The sequence below is a fragment of the Cornus florida genome, unplaced genomic scaffold, assembly GCF_030987335.1.
Source record: "Cornus florida cultivar Cherokee Brave unplaced genomic scaffold, ASM3098733v1 CherokeeBrave_3.0.0_Hap2_Chr07, whole genome shotgun sequence".
NCBI classification, from domain to species: Eukaryota; Viridiplantae; Streptophyta; class Magnoliopsida; order Cornales; family Cornaceae; genus Cornus; species Cornus florida.
Window position 1 is genome coordinate 3,795,556 of NW_026775577.1, and position 15,737 is coordinate 3,811,292.

A 15,737-nucleotide genomic window follows, 5' to 3' on the forward strand; every position below is an offset into this window, starting at 1 on the left:
AATAATTTCCCTGACACTCCTAATAGTTTGATCAAATATTAATTTAAAATATTTTTAAAAAATAACTATCACTTAGATTTAATTTTACTTTTTCGTTATAATTTTTGTTAAAAATATATAAAAGACAATTTTACCCTTAATTTTTTTAATCTCATTTATTTCTAAATTTCATATTATGTAAAATATACCCTTTATCATTACACGTACCAACTACCACACTCGACATCAGAAACTATCTCTCTCCACCAAGCCATTGGTTCATGGGAGAGCATCATTGCCAGTATATATTTGCTATCGAATGATTTCGGGCCTTATTAATTTGCAATTGAAACTAATTGAATTCATATGCTAATTTTGATTTTGATTTGTTATAGTTGTGTATGTGTGTATATATATTTATATATAATATTTTATATTAGAGAAATGAAAAAGGAGAGAGGGTGGGAAGGAGCCACAGTGGCGGTGGTTAGCGGGCAGTGATTTGTGAACTGAAGTATTGCGTCAAAGGGACGACACAGGTTGATCCCACAGCTTCGTTGACGCGGAAATGTTGAAAATGATCTGTTTAACTCGGAGCGAACCCACTTCGAATCTCAGTTCCGAGCTCTCACCGGCACCGATGCAGACATCCTCGCAGTACACAGCGTGTTGTATGTGTATATATGCACGCATATATATATATATGTCTGTTTGTGTTGGTTATGGGTTTAGAGATGGAAGCGTCGGTTTAGGGTGAAGATGAAAAAAATAAAAAATAAAAAATAAAAATCAAATATAAATATAAAATGACAGAAATATACTTCAATTTATATGCAAAAAGATAAAAAGTAAGGCCTTTTTTTGTCCAAAAAATACGAGGACAAGCATATATATATATATATATCTATCTGAAATAATGGAATATATGAATGGGTGATTGATCATGGAACCAGACACTTGTAAATTTTTATTTTTATTTTTCTCTTTCTCTTTTTAAATTTCATTAATTTCCTTAAAAAAATAAATTTTTCTTACTTAAAATTTCACTAATTTCTTTAAAAATATATATTAATGGGTGATTTTTCTTATTTTATTTTTCTATTTTAGTTTTTAAAATTTTTCTCTTTTTAAATTTCATTAATTTCCTTATATGAATGGGTGATTTTTCTTATTTTATTTTTCTATTTTAGTTTTTAAAATTTTTCTTATTTTTCTCTTTCTCTTCTTAAATTTCATTAATTTCCTTAAAAAAAATATAGAACCGAACACTTGTATGGCGTATAATAGTCCTCAATATCAAACTGTATGATGTTGATCACTTACTTTATTTGTTCTTGTATATGGAAAAGGAAGGGTAAACATGTCATTTGAATAGTCAAACTAAAATCAAATGAGGGTAAATATGTCATTTCAATCATTAAAGAAATAATTAAATGGGTCAAACCAAAGTCAAGGGGTAAGAATGTCTTTTTACATAAAAAAAAGTGGTCTGACACACCTGTCAACTAACTTTTGAGGTGTGAGTGAAAAACGGAGCGAACGTTTGTGATGTGAATGATAGTTATTTTCGAAAGATATTTTAGATTGATATTTGGCCAAACTACTGGGGGTGCGTCAGTGAAATTATCCCAAACAATAATTGTGGAGCTTAGTATATGTATCAATCTTTATTGGTTAATAATTTATAGACTAAATTCTATCAACTTTGACTCATTGATTTCCACCGACTAATTTTCCCTAGATTAATGAGTCTAAAAAACATCTGATCCTCTTATTATGACACAAAATTGAATATCTTTTGGAGTAATAAACTTTGGAACCTTTTTGTAATTTTATAATAGAACTGAACCTTCCATTTGCCTCCTCCATAAATCACCTTCTCTGTTAGTTGCTCAAAAAAAGCATATTCTTTCTCTCTCTCTCTCTCACACACACACACACACACATTGATACAGGGGCATCCTGCCTTGACTTTAAATATCTCTCCTTGCACAACTTTCATCTGAATATCTGTTCACATTCGTTCAGTTTTAAGATCCAAAATTTAAATGAGAAAAGTATAGTATATATCTCTGTCATGGGTTTTCTTATTTTTTTCTCATATACGATGCTGTGTAAATCTTGTAATTGAATTCTAAGTCCAACCCATTGTTATTTTCCCAAAATTCTGATCTGGGTTGCCATTGATTTCTTGGTTGATTGGCTTCCTGGAAAATAAAAATGGCCCCAAATTCGGTTGTAGTCACAATTGAGGAGTCTTTATTAGAACCCAATGGTTTGAATTCACCAGTGTTTCCTGATAAACAGAAGGCTGCAAGTCCCAAGCAATTCACATGGGTTCTTCTTCTGAAAGCATACAGAGTTCTCACATTCATTCCTTGGCTTGCAATGGGGTTGTTTGGTGTGTTTGCTTCAGTTAAGAAACGCATTGCATTGTCCAACACAAGTGAAGAAGAGCCCCAAAACAAAGGGAAGTTGTATAGATTTCTAAGGGCATGTTTGGCTATATCCATTGTGGCTTTGGTTGTTGAAGTGGTTGCCCATTTCAAGAAGTGGAATTTAGATCTGATTCATCCTTGGGAGGTTCAGGGTCTTATGCAATGGTCTTACATGGCTTGGTTGTCTTTTAGAGTTGATTATGTTGCTCCCTTGCTTATGATGCTTTCTAAGTTCTGCATTGTGCTTTTCATGATTCAATCGCTCGATCGGCTCGTGCTATGTGTTGGGTGTTTTTGGATCAAGTACAAGAAGTTGAAGCCAGTGGTTGAAGGTGAAGCATATGACATTGAAGATTGTTCAACTTTCCCAATGGTTCTTGTTCAGATTCCAATGTGCAATGAAAGAGAGGTAATTCCTCTTATGCTCATTTTTCTTATCTGGTTTTGGTCGGACCACGATATATCTTGTATTAGTATGTAATTGCTTTACTGTCTTTCATTGGATCTCGATGTTCGTGCATTTCCTGTGGCCCAAACGATGAAGTTAAAGTCACTTAAAAAGTAGTGCAAAATAAGCTCTTTCAAACTTTAGTAATTAGTGATGTTTCTTTTAAGTTAGGAGATGATGAGGAAAACAAAAGTTTGAAACAACACTATTTCATGTTTTCTAGTGTTCATTGTGCAAAAAGAAAAAAGAAACCATATTTTTTGAGTCAAATTGTGCAGGGCCTATTTTGCTGTTGCTTTAGGGTAGAGTGATCTTATTTTAATAATTCTACATGGATGTCTTTATTTTTTTATTGGGCAAACTATACAATTTTTCATTGGTTTTTCTTGAATACTAGACATACTTATTTCACCATCATCTAGTTGATTCTTTTCACTCATGATTTCTTAGTTGTATGCCTGTGTTTGATAGAATTTTGCTGTGGCTTCAGGGTATATTTACTTTATTTTCAGAATAGAATTATAGATGTCCTTATTTGGTGATTGTGAAACTACACAATTTTTCATTTTTTTGGTTAAATGCTAGGCATACTTGTTTTACAATCGTCGAGTTGATCTTTTTTACTCAGGATTAATTAGGTGTGTGCTTGTGTTTGTAATCTGTGTGTCTGTAATTGATCTGATGTGAAACAATTTGATGGAATTAAGGTATATGCACAATCAATCTCTGCTGCTTGCCTGTTGGATTGGCCAAAGGACCGCCTTCTAATTCAAGTCCTAGATGATTCAGATGATGAAAATGTACAGCTTCTAATAAGAAATGAAGTCTTCTCATGGAGACAGAAAGGTGTGAACATAATCTACAGACATCGATTCATCAGAACCGGATACAAAGCTGGCAATCTTAAGTCAGCCATGGCCTGTGAATATGTCAAAGACTATGAGTTTGTTGCAATATTTGATGCAGACTTCCAACCAAGTCCTGATTTTCTTAAACATACAATGCCTCACTTTAAGGTAACGAACTCTACGCTTATGAAGAACATTACACACTTGATAATGTCTATGCCAACCTTAAGTTTCTTATGAATTGTCTCAGGGAAATCCGGAGTTAGGCCTGGTTCAGGCTCGCTGGTCCTATACAAACAAGGACGAAAATTTGCTTACAAGGCTTCAAAACATCAATCTGTGCTTCCATTTTGAGGTGGAGCAGCAAGTCAATGGCATGTTTCTCAGCTTCTTCGGGTTTAATGGAACTGCTGGTGTCTGGAGGATTAAGACTTTAGAGGAGTCCGGAGGCTGGCTTGATAGAACAACGGTAGAGGATATGGACATTGCAGTTCGAGCCCATTTGAAAGGGTGGAAATTCATCTACCTCAATGATGTCCGAGTGCTTTGTGAATTACCGGAGACATATGGAGCGTACAAGAAACAACAGCACCGCTGGCATTCAGGTCCAATGCAGCTCTTCAGATTATGCCTTCCTGCCATTATAACTTCCAAGGTTTCTGCAATGTCCCTCTCTTTTACATTAATCTTCTGAAGCTAGAAAATTTAGTACAATTGTCTAATTTTTGATTTATTTTTGTGCAGATATCGATATGGAAGAAGGCTAACCTGATATTTCTTTTCTTTCTCCTACGAAAACTGATACTACCCTTTTACTCATTTACATTATTTTGTATCATACTTCCATTAACCATGTTCATACCCGAGGCTGAATTGCCCATTTGGGTGATCTGTTATGTCCCCGTGTTCATGTCCTTTTTAAACATTCTCCCAACGCCAAAATCCTTCCCATTCTTGATGCCATACCTACTGTTTGAGAACACAATGTCGGTGACAAAGTTCAATGCCATGATATCAGGCCTATTTCAGCTCGGAAGTGCTTACGAATGGGTAGTGACAAAGAAGACCGGCAGGGCATCTGAATCTGATTTATTAGCCCTTGCTGAGAGGGAATCAAAAAGTGCAAATCAAGAGAAAATCCAGAGGAGGCTTTCTGAATCCGGTCTAGAAATGTTCGGTAAACTAAAACAAGAAGAGGTTGTTGTTCCACTTGTAAAGAAGAGAAACAGGCTCTATAGAAAGGAACTTGCACTTGCTTTTCTTCTACTCACTGCATCAGCAAGAAGCTTGTTGTCAGCACATGGAGTTCATTTCTATTTCTTGTTGTTCCAGGGATTGTCTTTCCTTGTGGTTGGCTTGGACTTGATTGGCGAGCAGATTAGCTGAGACAAGACTTAAAATTATCCCAATTCAAGCTCTATGTTTAAGCAAATTATACTGCAATCAAAGTACAGCAGTATAAACTTGAGTTGGTACAGGAGTTCATCATAGATTAGGGACATTTGGTGTTGAATTAGCCCGGTGAGAGATAACATATTAGAATTACTATTATTTTTTGTTGTACAATTACATGTATTACTTATTACCAGTGTTTCAAATAATGTACCCAATATAACAGAAGCAATTAAAAAATCTTTGTTTGAGTGTACCCTTTTAGGTTTGGTGTGGTTACAACTTGCTAACTCAAATCTTTTTAATTATATTTTCTTATATATCTTCTATATAGAGAAAAAATGATATCCAAGTTTGGGCAGAAACTAGAAAATCTTTATTCAAATGGAAATTACATCATTGATATCCCACTTGACTTTTTCAAAGGACTTCCAATTTCAGATCACCCATACTAATAGTCAAAGAGTTTGTGTTTGTCAATCGTAACTTTTACTTCTTTTCTCTCTTTTTGGATTCTATCACAAATTAATGCGAAAATTAGGGGGACTAATGAGACATGACCGCCACTGCCCCTACTTGCCAGATATAAAACAAAAAAAAAAAAAAAAAAAAAAAAAATTAAATATAAAAAAAAAAAATTGGTGTATGACTAGAAACTCTCCCAATATTCACAACAGGACACAGAAACGTCACACTTCCATTTTATACCCACAAACTCGTGCTTTTAACAGCTATATATATATATATATATATATTTGAAATACATTATGTATGACCAAATGTAACGTAGGATGCTACTTTTGGTGGCTGGCGAGGTACATCAACCCATTAGTCCATTTAAAGTGGTCAGCCCAATCACCAGCCCATTAGTCATTTAAGGTGACCAGTTCAATCAATTAGTAGCTGCTTATTGGACTGCCCATTTTTATTGTTTATTATTTCATATATCCACGCGTTGTAACATATAAAATAAAATTAATGGGGGTTCACTATCTGCTATGCAATAGTCGCCATTTTGTAAACGTAGCCACATGCTTACGTCACATAAAGTGGGAATAAGAACAGAACCAGGTTATAAATTTAGAGGGGTCACAGTGAACAAAAAAAAATTGAAAGAATTTTAAAAAATAAAAGGAAAAACACAAATAAGAAGAAAAAGGGAAAGAAAAATGATATAACTTTGAAAGAAACAAATTAGAGTATGAATGAATAAAGAAAATTTGGCTTTTTTAAAAGAAAATTAAAAAATTTTAAAGAGTAAATGAAGAGAAAAAGGGAAAATTTAAAAGAATTTTAGAAATTTAGGGAAGGCATAATATACAAATGTCTATATATATGTATAAAAAATTATATAAAATTATATAGGGCAGGCCAGGCCAAGCGCATGTCTCCTTAGACATATACTAGTTGGAGCGAGAGTGAATTCGAGAGTAGAAGTATTAGAGTAATAAAATTATTTTATAAATAGTGAAGATTTGAGCGCACGTAGAGCGTGAGAGTAACTTAACACATGGCGTATGGTGATTTACCAGAATGAATAGTAATTTCTCTGCTCGCCGTCCAACAGGGGCTCACCGTAAGGCATCCAGATGATCTAATAATGCCAAAGCATAAGAAAGATAAAGATTGTAAAAGGGAAAAAGAAATTTGAATTACCATTTATTTATTAAATGAGTGTGATTTTTAAAATCTACTTAAATGATTTTGATTTAGAAAGTCACTCCTTGTCTTGTCAAATGCAACTTACTCCACTCAAAAAGTATAAAAACAAATTCAAAAGAGATAAAAGTTGTCTACACTCTACAGTGGACTAGCCCTAGGCTTCAGAGATTTTGGGCCATTAACTACAGTATTTTAGTATGCTTTTTTTGGGGGTAAATCTATTGTCCATAGACTCCATCTTTCAAATCCCGCCAAAAAGGTGTGAACTTTTTCTATCGCTCTGATCATCATTTTACTTTCCATTCGCACTTTGAAGTAGAGACCTAAGACTCCATCAGAAAGGTAAAGTTCTTTCATCCCTTAGAACAACTGTTTCCCGATCATTCTTTGCATTCATGTGGTTCTTGGAGAAAAAAAAGAAAAAAAGAAAAGTAAATGATTGACTAATCTGAATTTTAATTTTCTTTTCAAATAATGAGATTTCCTATTGTTTCACTCTTTCTAAGAACCATAAACAGATTAGTTTGGTTTGCTGATTAGGGTTTTAGTTATTTATTTGCGAGATGGTGTTACACATATAAAATTATTTACATTCCATGTCTAATGAGAATCATTACATAAAAGAAAGCTTACACAATATGTTGATGATACAGTGATTTAATCTAATTTTTATTCTGAAGGTGGTTCGGTGAAGTGAGTTCCTGAACCAGCAATGGAGAATGAAAAGGATGCCTTTTACGTTGTCCGTAAGGGAGATGTTGTTGGCGTGTACACAAGTTTAAAAGACTGCCAAGCTGAACTTGGATCTTCTGTAATCTTTCATCACCCTCTGAATTGTTATTTGTTTATTACCTGTTAATTTCGCAATGTGATATGTATAGCAATAGAACACTCGAGTAGAGAAGACTGATTTTTCTAAGCTCATACCTATTCACAATAGTACAAGAAGACATCTCACAGCGCATGTTGTTTGTTGACGAATTAGTTCTTTTGGGTGCTTCTAAAGAAGCCTCAGAAACAAAATTTGAAGTAGGGAGAGAGACATCAGAGGCAAATGACTTAGGAATTAATAAGATTAAAGCAGATTACATGGAATGTAATTTTGTAAAGTTTGGAAAAATGACAATATCACGCTAACAGTACAACAACAAAGGATTCCTTAGAAGAATCATTTTCTATATCTAGAATCAATAATACAAAAGGATGCAAAAAAAGATGATTATGTAATTAGTAGGATTTGAACAACTTCGTATATGGATCAGAGGTAGTAGTGTTGGGCGTGGGAAAAGAAACAAGGACGACATATTCATGTACTTGAAATGAGAATCTTAAAATGAATGACAGGAATGACAAAAAGTGATAGGGTGAACAATTAGTGTGTGAGGGAGAGAGTAGGAGGACGCTTATTAGTGATAAAATAGAGAAAACAGGTTTTAGACGGGATTTTTTCAGTACTGTTTCATGTTTTATTTTCTTTTCTTTTTTTCCTTTCAATATTGATGTATATTTATTTGTTTTATGCCACCTTATTCGTATTAGCATGGGGCCCACCGACCCAGATGAAGTAATTCTGATACTGAACATATTGAAAGTGGCTTTTTTTAATCGTTGACGAACTTAATTTGTATATTAGGCATGATTTGGAACCAGAGGAAGCAGTATTTCAGTCGGAGAAGCTTTTTATTTGATTAAATGCACATGGCCATACATTTTAAGTTGAAATATATCTGGTGTTTTAAGATTGGATTATTTTCATCATTTCATGATCATGTAAACCTGGGTCAAGTTGGTTAGATGGTTCTCAGTTTGCAATGGCCTGAGTTCTACCCCTAAATTGGGCCATTATTATGTCATTGCAATATTGATGTATTTTCTCTTTGCAGTAACGAGGTCTTCCTTGATTCATTCAAAATGTCGGAGTTTTGCTTCTTTTCTTGAACTAAACTATTATTGTGATCTATGTAAATAAAGCTATTGTCATCCCCATACTATTCATTTGTTTTTTTACTGAACACATAGTTCTTCCTTTTCTTTATTTATAGGCAGGTAATCCTTCTGTAAGTGTGTTCAAAGGGTATTGCTTGCCAAAGGAAGCTGAGGAGTACCTTGTCTCACATGGGCTGAAGGGTGCAACTTATTCTATAAGCGCGACTGATGTGCAAAACTGTTTTTCTCGGCAACTTGTTGCTTGCCCGTTTCAGGTAATGTACTTGATCCTTTAACTTACAAAATTAGAGTTAGGTACTTAAGCATCTATTTGATTAATTAATTAAATCATATGGGTGTGTTCCCTTTTCATCTCACTCAAATCTGAGATAGTTTCTATGTGCCATTGCCTCCTTTCCTCAGGCATCTGTGCTGGCTTTTTATAGAGTACTGATATCTTTTTGGTTTTGCAAGGTTCTTTGCTTGAATTATTAGACTATATTGGGTATGGCATATCAATTGCTTTGTGCATGTGCAGTGTTTCCTTTGTTATTCTTCTTTGCTGTTTTTGGGAAATAAGAAACCAAGAATATTCAAGGGTGCCAGCCAAAGAGGCATAATGAGGACCATTTTACATCAATTCATATGCCAGTCATGATATTGGATATTAACTCTCTCACTTTGAGTGTGTAAAATTATTAAGCTGATCCACTTGTCCTGTTCTGCTACAGCTTAGCTAATTGAGGTGTTAACTCTATCAAGTATTATAAAGCTTCAAATATTATAATCATCATGTAATTAGGAAAATTGTTTTCGGCAACCATTTTGATTTTGTTGAAATATGCTGTTTTGTATTTGGTTTTTTTCGAGACTGTTGAGGATCCAGTGTTTCTTAGGTTCTTTCTGACACATTTACTTATTATCTTGATCATCTTCTCCCACTGGTTTGTCTAAATTCTTTGTTTTGGGCAGGATGTCGTTGGTTCAACTTCATCTGTAGCAAATACTCAGGGCAAGTGTGTCAAATTAGACAACCACGTTGAAGTTCCAGCAATTTCATCTAGTTGTGTAAGTCTGTCTTTGAGATATTAACGATTCTTCTATTGCTGCTGATAGCCCTCCTATTACTATTATTACACATCTTTGTATTTTATGTTCTAAATCTTTTGCCAGTTTGTCTCCTTTTAAGGCCATTCCATTAAGTTTTACCATGTATAGGTGCTCGTCTACACGGTTTACAAGATAAAATTAGTAACGTGTCAGCTCTTTCATCAATGTATATACATAGCAAAAAATGCATGCAGATATTTTAGGCCCAGTTATTTGATTTATTTGTCAGACCATAAATATATATTGGGAAATTAGAGTTGAAACTATTTCAAAATTTGTTTCTTTTGAACTACCTTTTATAGTTAGGGTTTGATTTGCAGACATACCTGTCTTGTTGTAGCAGCTCTGGGTGCTTCATATGAGTTAAAAGCCAAATTAAAAGTCAATTGTAAAGAAGTGACATGCCTTGCGGTTTCATTTGCAGCAGTAGTAATTGTATGGTATAAGCATGCTAACTTCATTATATTTTATGGATAAAATGGCTTAAAAACGTCTAATAAACATGAAAAGAACAACTTGCACAGTTGATAGTCACCAAAAAAAAAAAAAAATTGTAAACTGAGTCTTGGAAGGCATTACCTTAATGATGCAGGGGATGGTATGGATCCCAGTTGAGATTCAACTATGAAAAAGAAAATATTGGTATTGTTGCAAATTTTTCAAGGCCGTTGAATCAGATTACTCTTGGGATTCATTTCTGTAACTAAGAGAGTAAATTGTGTTGGCCTTGGTTCTATGAGAAAACAAGACCTGCAATTAGTTTCATTGCAATGTCTTTGTAACCATAACCATAGAAGAGATAGAAGGGAGGGGGGAGGATCACAGGATGCTGCACAACCCAAAATCTGAACATTGAATAGCTGCTTTCATCGTTGGCTATGATATGGGTTCCATCTCAAGATCACTTCGACGATGGAACTCTTCAAGCAATGATCTTATCTATGTCATTTCAGTCCTTTTGTTCTATATATGCTCTATGAAATATATATTAATGTGACAAAATGTTCTAGTTCTTTTTTTTTTTCCTCTCATGTTATGATATAGGTAAAATTATGGAGAATTTCTATAAATGCTTTGGAAGAAGTGTTGATCATATTATGAATTTTACTGCTAATCCCTTTAGCATCAATGGCGTAAGTGTTAATTAATCAATGAACAATATAACTTCATTTGGTCCAGCTATAATATAGCACAATTCTTTTGTTCTGAACATTCTAGAAGCAAATGGAAATCGACAGAGCCATTTGGCGTAAGTGAATTCAAATTGCTTTAGACATTTATCATGAGCCATGTCATGTTTCTGAGGTATTTGACATGCAAAACATCACTATTAAGAAGACTAACCATACATATTGACATATCTAAAACTAATATGCTGTACTGAAAATTCTTCTTTGTGAACTGCCAAGCATCCTTCCGAGTTCCTTCAATAATTGTTTTTTTAATTTCATGATCTTTTATTTTCATAGCTGTCCTGTAGTCTTGAGTTTGATGGTGCTTCAAAGGGAAACCCGGGATTAGCTGGTGCAGGGGCTGTGATACGTGCTGATGATGGAAGTCTGGTATGTAACCATTTGACTTATATTTTGTACTGTCGTTCACTTAATCTCTTGTAAAAGGTAGCTCTTTAATTTTGAGTTTTGATAGGTTTATCGATTGCGTGAAGGTGTGGGCATTGCAACCTGTAATGTTGCAGAATACCGAGCTGTGATTTTAGGATTGAAGTATGCTCTTAAGAAAGGATTTAAACACATTCGTGTCCAGGGCGACTCCAAACTTGTTTGTATGCAGGTTTCTCATTTTCTTTCAATAGACTTATGTTTTTTTTTTTTTTTTTTTTTAATTATTTTTTATTCATTTATTTTAAAATATATATATTCTTGTGAACTTTTTTTTTTTTTCCTAAATATTCTTGTGAACTTCATTCCTTACTAAAGCTAACTTAATTCTAATTTATTAAATTATAATTTTTTTCTTTGTCTTTTATGATAAAAAAATACCAATAAACATCTCCTTACGAAGAGATCTCGTTTGCATCTTTTTAGATATATTTATCACATTCCAAAAAAAAAAAAAAAAGAAAAACCTATTTGCCATTTTTTTTTTTCTTTCTCATAGTGGTTGTTTTGAGACATGAATATTGTCCTCAAGCTTATTGGTATGAGCTTTTACCATTACATTAAGCAATGACTCCATAGTAGATATTCTATCACGGAAGACATGAAAAACGCCCTATTTACTTCTGTAACCAGATATGCTTGTAATATTATTTTATGTCTACATGTCTGTAAATTCCTATTCTAATTGGATTGTAGTACAAATAGATTGTTCCAATAAGTTATATGGTCGGATTATAGAACTATTAATTGTCCACCACTGAACAAAATTGGTTGTTAGATTTTATTGGTTATTACAGGATTTACTAACTTTATTGCTCTGTAGTTACTACTGAGAATCAACTTCTGTTTTAATTAATGTTAGTATTAGGAGGTTCTTCTTTCGGCAAATACTTCTAAATTAGTGTTTTGTAAACCTAGAGATTTTATTAACACAGATGGTTGATCTGGCTTTTCTTTTCTTTCTATTTTTTTGGATTAGTGTGACTATAATTGTGGCTGGTTTTTTGTTTGAAACAGTGTGACCGCTGTCCACGTATGATTTTTTACACAAAGTAAAAATAGTCATTATGAAAACTACGATCTCTTGCTTAGAAAATCTTTAGCTAATTCTATTGGAAAAAGTATTTAGTTCCATCATAGTTCCAGAAAGCATTTGCCAGGCATACCTTAAGGCTCCCTCAGAGCAAGACAAGAATGGAAGTTTGACTTTGTTCAAAAATAAGCTTGAGGTTTACACACACACAGAAGAAACGTAGAGGTTTGAATAGCATATGGAATCAGCGGGGAAAAAAAAAGGGTTGACACTGTTGTGATATTGAGAATTTGAGAGTATTGTCCAATTTTTGATTGTATCACCACTCATCTAACTTCTTGGCTTTAAGTCTGGACATGATTACTTGTTGCTTCTCTCTGAGTTTTAATTTTTGCACAGTCTTACTCGATTTCATTGACTTTATCCAATGGAACAGATTCAGGGTCTGTGGAAAACCAAAAACCAGAATATGGCTGACCTGTGTAAGATAGCCAAGGAGTTCAAAGATAAGTTTATGTCCTTCCAGATCAAACATGTTGAAAGGGTACATTCAAACGATTCCTTTGTCTTCTGAAGTTTTGCTTTTATATCTAGATAATGGCATAGTGCAGTTTCATTTCTTAATGTGTGCTGAATATTATTCTGTTTCTCATGGGTTGTTTCAGCTGTAACTTGTAGAAATTTAGTACTGTTGGATGTTATTTGTATGCCTCTGATCATTTCATTAATCTCTAGATAAAAAATACATCTCTTGGGGTATCTGGCGCCTTGTCAAATGAGAAAATGAAATAGTTGTATTTTTTAAAACGTGGTACCCTAATCAAAATGTAAGAACAACCACCACCACCACCAAGCCTTTTCCCAATTACTTGGAGTCGGCTACATGAATCCCACGTTTCCATTATGCTCTAATCAAAATGTAAGAAATAACATGTAAATGTCATTCCATGACATCCAAGAATTCAGTCTCTATGTGATATGGAATAAGCTCATTTCAAATGTTACGTAAATTGTAATGGAACTATAAATGATTTTATTTAAATTGAGCTTCTGAAAACCCTTCAGAACTGATGTTTCTTATTTTAATATCTGATTTCAAGTGGTTGGACTTGAAGGTGCTTCCAAGTAGCTGCTATGATTTGCTATAGTTAAACTGATTAGGATAGTCTGCCACCATCCTAAAAAAAGAGATGGAAGTAAATGCTTATAAAGGAGCAACATAGTCATGAGTGGTTAATATTCTTTTGTGGATATGCTTTTGTTTCCCCTTCCCGATTTATCTCTTTAGAATCTTTTTGATTTTCTGTTTTTGATGTTGATATCAAATGATCCTGCTGGGACTGTGTGGCTGCTAAACTTCTACATGGTCTTTGTATTCTCAGATTAGAAACGGCTGATTTAATACTTTATGCTTCCCATGAATTAAATATTCCAAATTTTTTGCCTTCGACTGCTTTTTCTGGAGAATCTAGACTTCGTCCTACACTATTTAACATTGCAACACTTGATGCTTGTTATGTGCTTTGGCTTTATTGTTGATCTCAATACCATTATATGGGCTCATTAGTAAATTATTGGGAACAGTTAGGGTTACTAGTATTGGTACAATAAAAAAATCCATCATCTTGGTTTTGCATGTTTTAAAGCCAATTCAGTATAGGGTTTTCTCTGGGTGATGATCTTTCTGACTTTTACCTGCTCGATAAGCCATAAGCTCCATAATGGTTGAATGCCATTGGCTGAGCTTCATGATCACTTTGTATTTTGATCCAGTGGCATCTGTGATTGACTTCTATCAAGGAGACATGCTCTCGAGAGTCGAGACCATGAATAGAATCTGATGTCATCTTCTTATGCTCAGGTGGCCTCTTAGGGGTTGTGATTGGGGTTTCCTGGAACTTGTCATGAACAAATGTTACCTAATCATAATATTCAAAATCGAGTTTCAGTGCTGGATAATGCAACACGTGGTTTTAAGCTTTGTGTGGAACTATGAAGTACTCTGTTTTAGTGCTTGTAATGCTCTACTTGGACAATTCACTTTACATATTTTGTTGCTGAATCCTGTGAGAGTTCACAGCACCGGCTGGTGAGACACGGGCTTTCAGTGGGTGGGAGGGTCGAAATGGTTTCACATGGGCAAAACTATGTATTACTTTTACATGTTTTGCAACTGATAAAATTAGAAAGTTGTCATCATACTACTACTACCAGTAACATCATCAAAGTTTAATCAATTAATTGATAATGTAATTACCAACCCTTTTTTTGTCTACGTATTTACCTTTGCCTGACCTTTTTTTCATGCTGTGTTTCAAGGATTTTAACTCTGACGCTGATGCTCAAGCAAACCTTGCTATATTTCTCAAGGGTGAGGACCTTCAAGCTACTTTGAGTACTTTGCAAGATTTTATTTCAATCTAGTTTTCTTCTTTTTTTGCATTTGTAAGCCTGATAAGACTCTTATGCTCATGAAGATGGTGAGGTTCACGAGGAACATGACAAGATTCGCAGAAAAATTCAGTGTTTTTGATCCCGCCAGCTTAACCTTTTCCGGTTTGTGGAAAACCGGTGCAATGCATGTTTGTGGACTTGTTATCATTCAGACACTACCTTTTGGGGTTCTTGAAACAGGTGTCCTAAATTATGTATATATGCGCAAAATGTGTAAAGGAAAACGAAGGCATTAGAGCTAGAACTCTTGTGATGATCTATCATGATATTTTGTAGAACACTTGGTACCTTAGAAGGGTTTCTTTAGTATGGCCGTCACTGTTGCTCTATTAACCTAAAATGTTGTTTTGATTAAGGTGTCAATCATTTTATGGTTCCAATTATTGAGTAGATATCTAAACCTACAATTGAAACTTCGTAGTTTTCATTTGCATGACATGAGAGGCCATTGGTTAGTGCAATGGTAAAATGGTTTGGCTCTCATGCTTCACTGAGTAATGACCTTTTTTTTGTTCCTTACTCTAATATTTAAGGTTAGAGATATTTATTACTTAAACATTAACACACACTAATTTGCGAGCCCTTTTTATCATCTCTTGTGCTCATGCAGATTGTGATATATTTTAAGGAGAGATGGTATCTATTAGAGTCGCATACAAAACCAACAGACAATTGTAACATTATATAAATTATTATTATTATTTTTTAAAATGTTACCTGAAGTTGCAACTCACATAAAAAAAATCTAGTGTAAATTATATTGACCTTCAAAATAGGTTAAATAACGATTTTTGAGAGTTTTTAAAAATAACACAGATGCCCCTGTCT

General features: G+C 34.0%; 2 protein-coding genes across 3 annotated transcripts; both read left to right on the forward strand.

Moving 5' to 3' along the window:
- Nucleotides 1-1,864: 1,864 nt before the first annotated feature.
- On the forward strand, nucleotides 1,865-5,361 carry LOC132315808 (xyloglucan glycosyltransferase 4-like). The gene is made up of 4 exons (XM_059814218.1): nucleotides 1,865-2,826; nucleotides 3,573-3,881; nucleotides 3,964-4,368; nucleotides 4,458-5,361. Exons 1-4 carry the CDS (start codon nucleotides 2,200-2,202, stop codon nucleotides 5,097-5,099), a joined length of 1,983 nt encoding a protein of 660 aa, XP_059670201.1. The 5' UTR covers nucleotides 1,865-2,199; the 3' UTR covers nucleotides 5,100-5,361.
- Nucleotides 5,362-6,891: 1,530 nt separating this feature from the next.
- Nucleotides 6,892-15,304, forward strand: LOC132315809 (uncharacterized). 2 transcript variants are annotated; one of them, XM_059814219.1, is made up of 9 exons: nucleotides 6,892-7,109; nucleotides 7,448-7,578; nucleotides 8,810-8,968; nucleotides 9,666-9,761; nucleotides 11,273-11,365; nucleotides 11,451-11,594; nucleotides 12,892-12,999; nucleotides 14,775-14,826; nucleotides 14,933-15,304. In XM_059814219.1, the coding sequence occupies exons 2-9, from the start codon at nucleotides 7,480-7,482 to the stop codon at nucleotides 14,986-14,988; spliced, it is 807 nt and encodes a 268-aa protein (XP_059670202.1). In that variant the 5' UTR covers nucleotides 6,892-7,109; nucleotides 7,448-7,479; the 3' UTR covers nucleotides 14,989-15,304. The 2 variants fall into 2 exon arrangements, with proteins under 2 accessions (XP_059670202.1, XP_059670203.1); XM_059814220.1 differs by lacking the exon at nucleotides 6,892-7,109 and adding an exon at nucleotides 7,132-7,198.
- The last annotated feature ends 433 nt before the right edge of the window (nucleotides 15,305-15,737 follow it).

Excerpts from the sequence above, each read along its gene's own strand:
- LOC132315808 (XM_059814218.1), top strand. The coding sequence starts at position 2,200 with ATGGCCCCAAATTCGGTTGTAGTCACAATTGAGGAGTCTTTATTAGAA. Across the intron at positions 3,882-3,963 it reads ATACAATGCCTCACTTTAAG|GGAAATCCGGAGTTAGGCCT; the intron begins GTAACGAACTCT and ends GAATTGTCTCAG. Across the intron at positions 4,369-4,457 it reads CTGCCATTATAACTTCCAAG|ATATCGATATGGAAGAAGGC; the intron begins GTTTCTGCAATG and ends ATTTTTGTGCAG.
- LOC132315809 (XM_059814219.1), top strand. The coding sequence starts at position 7,480 with ATGGAGAATGAAAAGGATGCCTTTTACGTTGTCCGTAAGGGAGATGTT. Across the intron at positions 11,595-12,891 it reads CCAAACTTGTTTGTATGCAG|ATTCAGGGTCTGTGGAAAAC; the intron begins GTTTCTCATTTT and ends CCAATGGAACAG. Across the intron at positions 14,827-14,932 it reads CCTTGCTATATTTCTCAAGG|ATGGTGAGGTTCACGAGGAA; the intron begins GTGAGGACCTTC and ends ATGCTCATGAAG.